Below are 6893 nucleotides of genomic sequence, written 5' to 3' on the forward strand. Positions count from 1 at the left end.
AGTTATGCCTCAGGTGTTCGAATTCTCCTTTACGACACGTCATCTTTGCGATACCAAATACTATCTGCGAGGCTGTAGGCAATTGACGGTGAACTGCTGAGTGCTGTTCAGCTCGGTTCGGTTTCTTCGGCTCACAAACCGTGCATTGAGGTGCGATTCTTCCAGCCACTTGCTGGAGGTGGTGATCCAGATAGTTCATTGAGGTCGAATAATTCTGTTTGTCCGCTGTGTCAGGGATTGAGGGCTACGCAGGTATGGTGATAGGCTTGACACTACATCGCTATTTGCAGTGTGATTCATCCATATCTGTCGGCGTCACAAACCGATGGTTTGTTTCGTCCCGCGTCCCCATCTGGCGTTTACTGACGCCACTGAATGGGCTGGTAAGGACTTTCATGATTCGTTGCCAAATCATGGACTGCCCCTGGGTCGTCTCCATCCGACTCAAGGCTGGGCAAAGAAGGTTATATGAGGCAAACCGTCCTCTGGAATATATGGCCTAATCAGCGTAGCCTGTGGAATGTGACCAGCCGATTTATAAAAAAATGAATTTTCCCGAAACCATTAGGTTACTTCAATATTACTCGCGCCGGACTTCTGACAGACAGCGAGCCTTCGAAGGTCCTCCACACGCAGCGATCACCTCTCTATCCATAAAGTAGGGCAGTTCGGACCGCGTCATTGTACAGTTTACCCTTAAAAGTTGACACCACAAACGTCGTAGATTAGTAAACACTATTCTTCCCAATTCGGGAAGCGATTCTTTCGCCACACCGCTTTAATTTGTGCAGTTATCCGAGTAAACAAGCTTATCTACTACATCGGTCGGTTCACCTACAAGCATGCGGTTTGAATTGGATCCCACCCAGGAGCAACTTACAAAGATGAAGCGTATACCGAACTGTGCTACAGGATCATTTAGTTTATTTAAGGTGGTTTGCAAAAGGGTCCTGTTGCGAGTCGAGTAGTTCCAGGACGAGATTAGAAGGAAGACAGAATAGAAGGGCGTAATATTCGCTTTAATCATCTAAGAACGGTAAAACATGAGCTTATAATATAGAGTGAGAATCACGAGCTAATGGTCTATGGAAAGGTATGGTTTATATAGTCATGACATTCTCCTCGCCTTGGAATAAGTGTGTACTTTGCGGAGAAAGAGTGCAATAGTTACATGGAGTCGTTTACGCCTCTCTGTTGCGTAGATTATATGGGTTAGTGCGCTGTTGTCGGATAAGAATGTCCAGGTGATTTCCTGGATCTGCACTAGAGTGGGATGATAAGGCATCGTTAATAGGCAAGAGTTCAGTTTCTGAGCAACCACAGTTTACTGATGGTGTTGCGTCACGCTCCCCTTGTTCGGCGGTGTGTTGGTTCCAGTTCTGTGTCGGATATCTTGTTGTTGCTTTTAGGAGCCAAGCGGCGTAAAGCTACGATTTCGTGTTTACCATCCGGACGACCTATGTTGGCGTACTGTGGATCATAAGAGACGAGTTCCACTTCCTCTACCAGAGGGTCATATCTAAATTGCGCTTTAAAAGGATCGGCCCATGGACAGTAAGCCAAGTAGGTAGGGACATACCGTTGGCTGATCGTCGTGTGAACGGCATGAAACGTTTGTGTGGGGTACAGTTGATACAAGTACAAAACAGGGATATGATGCAGTGGAGAGCATCAAGGAGGACAACCTCCCAATGTGTGACAGGCAAGTCGCGTGATTTTAGAGCCAGGCAGATGGTCTTCCAAAGGGTACCATTAAGTCGTTCAACCTGACCATTGCACTTTGGATTATATGCAGCGATGTGACTACTGGCAACGCCTTTATCGAACAAAAATTGTTTGAGTTCAGTTGAAACCGCGATCTGAGTGAATAGAAGCAGGCATACCAAACAGTGAAAACAGTTGACTCAAACAACGAATCACAGCGAAAGAGGACTATCGGCGCAAGGGTAAGCAAAACGGAATCGACAATACTCGTCAATGATCGTTAGGACGTACTCGCTACGAGTGTTTGAGGAAAATAGGCCTTTTAAGTCGATACTAAGGCGCTCAAACGGTTTTCTGGCTTTGATAAGCTGGCCACGAAAAGTGTCACGAAATTTTGGTTTGAGTTCGGAGCATGTGGAACAGTTGGACACCACACATCGGATATCGCTGACTGAAAAAGGAAGGTTCTCAGAACGAACAAGATGTGCAAATCTCGTGACCCCGGGATGATATAATATGTTGTGAAGCTTTTTTTCATAAAGGAAACTACTTACAAGGTTGCTGAAAACTCTTCGACAACCCACGACCGATTTCGCCCTTCTCGGGGCTCATCAGGTAGGCGCAAGGTGAAGGTATGATCGATTCAACACAGACCAGGGCGAAACCCAGCTTGGTTACCGTTAATTTGACTCCTCTAGTGACGGATCTACCTGCGCAGTATAATGTCAAGAAACATCTTGAAAGCTATAGCCTCTGGACTGTTGTCCCGTACTTTTCACACGATGTTCTTACATTCTCTTTGAACTACCGTTGAGGCTGTCCATTCAGTTGGAATTTCTATTATTCTAAACATTTTGAAGTGAGGTGGTTAGGTTGAACACAACGAACTCGCCATCTTTGAAGGCTGCAGGGTGCAAACCCTCTTGTCCGGATATTTTTTACGCCATGGCAACAAAGTTGCACCCCAGACTTCCGTCGATGACGGCGGATTGGTATCCACATCCCACTCGAGTTCAATTAGTCCCTACAGAGAGTGGCTAACGGCTAAATCTAGCCAACTTCATCATCTCTGGATTCTGAAGGTTATCTTGTTCGTCCAGCATATCAGGGCTGGTTCATGTTCCTTCCATTGTTGGTTTGATGTGAGGGTTTAATGAGCTTCCCTAGATAGACAGCCGATAGATCTTCGTCAACCTATAGCACCCAATGACCGCTTTTACCCCTTTGCCTAAGCGGAAACAGCCAGCTGGTGGAATTTTCTCAACAAAGGCTGGATGGTAATGAGTCCTTTAGGCGCCGTTCTTAGGGTTATCAAGGCAACTTCGATCGTTTCGCAAATGAAGTACATGGGAGCATTAGTAATCTTGTTTTTGTTTCTTTTTTCAGGTAAACATTTCATCTGCTCGTGATTACTCCAACATGTGGTTGATGCTAGAAATCTCTCGAGACCTTTTGCTGATCTTGAAGACCTTCATTTTGTCCTTTGCGGCAGAGTTATTCAAAAATTTGTGGCGTTTTCTGGTTCCTACGTACAAAGACCTCAGCAATGACGTGATCTTAATCACCGGTTGGTTTCTCTTTGGTATTTCATCTAAATGACTGATAGGTGCCGGTGCTGGAATCGGCCGTTTAATGTGTTTGGAGTTTGCCCAGTATTGTCCAACTCTGATCGGCCTGGATGTGAATAAAGACACCCTAAACGAAACAGCACGTGCGGTTGCAAGGCTGGGAGGTCCAGTTCTTCGTACTTATGTATGCGATCTCAGGTAATGGTTCCTTTCACAGCGCGACGCTGTAACGAGCAGATCCCGAGACGATATAAATCAAACCGTCGCACGAGTACTCCGAGAGGTTGGTCGTGTAACCATACTTGTCAACAACGCTGGCGTAGTCAGCGGCAAGCAGATTCTAGATCTGAAACCGGTGGATATCGATGACACTTTCCAAGTGAATGTTATTTCGCACATCTATGTGAGTTTTTAGTCCTCAGATACCTATGATACCTATGATAGAACGCCTTCAGTTTGCTCATATGATAGTAAGTTATCTTCTGAGGTTACTACTAGCTATGAGCATCCGACGACAGTCACACTTCTGTGGCACAAGGGATAGGACCCTTGATGAAACATGATAGTCATCAAGCGTTGACAATCGACGGATTAGAGGACGTTTGGATACGACAGCCCTCTCGGTTGGAATTTTCTCTTATGTTTCCATTCCCTCAACCTTCCAGATCGCCCCCTGTGGAAAAGCTGGTGTTGTAAATGCTTCGCCTCTCTCGATCGTTTACAACACACTTCCAATGCATCTCTAAAAGAGCACGAAGATTTGGTATCCAAATACTAACGAGACGTGTGTGAAACGCTTATTTTAGCCTCTGGTTACAATATGTGAACACTACTAAACTCCTGGGTCTTCGTAGTCTTACAGCATTGTATCGCGGGTTCAACAACACCGTTTATTTACTGTCACTTTCAGTTGATTAATACACGCTTTCTCTTGACTTCATCTCTGTTTAGATGCTTCAAGCCCTTCTACCCTCAATGATGGGTTCCGATGGAAGAGTAGGCGATGTTGTGGGTTCATCAGATTCGGTTCCACGGGGGCATATAGTCACGATCGCGTCACTAGCGTCTGTGATACCAAATCCCGGCTTGGCTGATTATTGTGCATCCAAGGCTGCCGCTCTGATGCTGTCTGACGCTTTGGAGCTGGAATTGAGGGTGGCCAACCTTGAAAAGCACATCCACGTGACGCGCGTTTGTCCCTTTTTCATCAACACACAGATGTTTGAAGGATGTAGTTCATCGTAAGCTCATTTTGTTCTTGAAATCTTTCGGTTAGGAAAACGAGATTGTAGGTCCTGTTTTGAGATGTTCGTAAAACTTGGTAATAAGCAGTGTGGTCCTTTTTTCCAGGATTTTTGCGGAAAATGTAGGGGAAAAGGCGTTGCACTTTGCCATCATAACTCATACCTCCGAATGGTCTGCTGATCTCTCTGTACTGACTGGTAGGTGGTGACACTTATCAAACTCTCGATAAATTGTAGCCACAACTTTGTGTTTGGATCGTGTGTGTTCTCAGGATTTAAAAAAAACAGAATCAATCGTTTAACAAGTTGTGCATATTGTCCAGGCGAAATACACAAGTCACCTTATCGAGAAGGAAGACGCGTTGTTTTTTGTTTTAGTTTGCTCGAAAATGTCAAGTGGATCTCTCGCAGTGTATGGCGCGAGCATCCCTGGCTACAAACCAGGACAACATAAGTACATCTAGTTGGATAAGGTTACATGATAGAGATCAAGCAGATGTGTTGAGCGCGATTGGTGATCACTTTTTCATTTAATGACATACAAAATTAGATGATTTGTTAAGCGTGTTCTAAGCCCCTAGCTAACCATACTCGGCCAACGATTCACTGTATATAATTTCTACACCCGCGCAGGTCTGGTTGGCGGTGAATGACGATCCTGATTTACTGGGTTTCTAACTCTTCTAGAGTCATCGACACGAATCATAGGCCACTGAGCAGCTGTTCGTCCCAGGTTAACTAGTTTGTGCGTGATCAGATCCATCCACTATGTTGAGGTGCAGAAAAATTTCTAATTCCAAGTGAATTAAAAGGCGTTGTCCCTCAGGAAAATACGAATTCGATGTGTTAGGCAGCCTGGAACGAATGAGAGACATGATAGACTGATGGGTTCAATACTGCCCTGTGAAGGGAGCCGACGAGACGTCCGGACGTCACATTCAAACATTCAAACCCATTAAGGTGGCGAAGTCCTGGAAGGGGAACTAGGTTAGAAGGTTGGTAGACTGTTTTTTAAGCTGGCTGCAAGTTTGGATCAATGCTTTGGTAGCCAGTCTTAGTATCTTGGCTACATTGACGGCTCTTGCGGTATATAACCACCCTTCGGTTGCTCTATTCTGAGTATCTATATTTGTGAGTTGACGAAACTGAGTTCAACGTTTTCGAATGTGGCAGATCACTTGCCGAATATGTTATCTTTGATGACAGGACAATGGGACATTCGAATAGGGAGCATCAGAGTCTCAAAAGAGTTAACTCCACGTCAGTTTACCGTAGGCAATACCAAATCTTGTGGATTACCTCCAGGGATCCTCTATTCACATGATCACACTGTGCTCATGAATCGAAACCATTTGCTATACGGCAGCGTCATTGCCGGGTGTCTATGCTCTGGCTGATGCCTGATTACTGATTGTTTGAGCCATTGCTTGAAACACCTTCCTTAATTTAATGCCTGCACAATGAGCCGCGTTTGTTTTACCAAGATTAAAGTCGAACGTACTGCACAGAAGCTACTTTGCACGCCGGACTACAACGCGGTTGCGAAGATTTATGATGACTTTTCTGTCAAAATTTGTGCAGTAGTATAGTAAGAGAATTGCGCTGGTACGCTGAGGCCTAAAGGACTTGACGAATGACGCCTGCATCTTAATGGTAACCAAGTAACTGGTTCCGATGCTCATGTTTCAATCGGCTGGTGGCTTGCACTAAGCCCCCACATGTTTGCCGATCGCCAGTGTTCATCGGGTCTACATCATCGCCGGCGGCTTGCACGCAGCACCTAATTCGGTCCCTCAGGTTGTCTGTGATTGTTCGTGTTGCTTCCAATGATTCAGATTCCGCAAACCGACAAATGTGATTCAGTTGTTAGTTATTCATAGATAAGTCTGTGGATGCGATGAATCGCTCCACCATGTGCCGCTGTGCAGAACGAGGAAATTATTCCGCGACGGGTGTTAGCACATGCTAATCGGAATGTTTTTCGCAAGCTTTGTCTAGACATGCGCACAGCCGTTTGGGGAAGTCGCTGGAAAGTTTAGACTTCAGAGTATACCATAGACAATATCACACCCGATTGTTGTGCAACTTAAGCTCATAATGTTAGTTCGTATACAATCACTGGGTTACCTCCCTGAAGGTATATTGGTGCCAGTGGGACTTGAGTATACATCCGTTATAAGGCACTCCTGTCTTCCAGTATCTGCGCATTTCTCTGAAAGAATTCGTATGGATTGCCATAGTCGCATAATGCCGCTAACCGTTGCCCAAAGCCCGATCAGATGCTCCTTTACAAAGTAGTCTGTTGCAACTAACTCATGACCGTGGTAGTAAACGTGAGGTTAGTATGTAAAACAAACGGATGAACACTTGTTAAGGA

At 45.2% G+C, this 6893-nt stretch overlaps 1 protein-coding gene across 1 annotated transcript in view; it reads left to right on the forward strand.

Annotated features, from left to right (window-relative positions):
• Positions 1 to 3090: 3090 nt before the first annotated feature.
• The window catches only part of T265_01173 (hypothetical protein), a gene marked incomplete at both ends in the record, with an annotated part of 11283 nt that continues 7480 nt past the window's right edge, over positions 3091 to 6893 (forward strand). Inside the window, 4 exons of the mRNA XM_009165134.1 lie at positions 3091 to 3271; positions 3311 to 3456; positions 3490 to 3675; positions 4224 to 4513. Coding sequence (XP_009163398.1) covers positions 3124 to 3271; positions 3311 to 3456; positions 3490 to 3675; positions 4224 to 4513 — 770 coding nt within the window. The remainder of the gene's footprint in view (positions 3272 to 3310; positions 3457 to 3489; positions 3676 to 4223; positions 4514 to 6893) is intronic.

Source organism: Opisthorchis viverrini, assembly GCF_000715545.1.
Source record: "Opisthorchis viverrini unplaced genomic scaffold opera_v5_12, whole genome shotgun sequence".
Lineage (NCBI taxonomy): Eukaryota > Metazoa > Platyhelminthes > Trematoda > Opisthorchiida > Opisthorchiidae > Opisthorchis > Opisthorchis viverrini.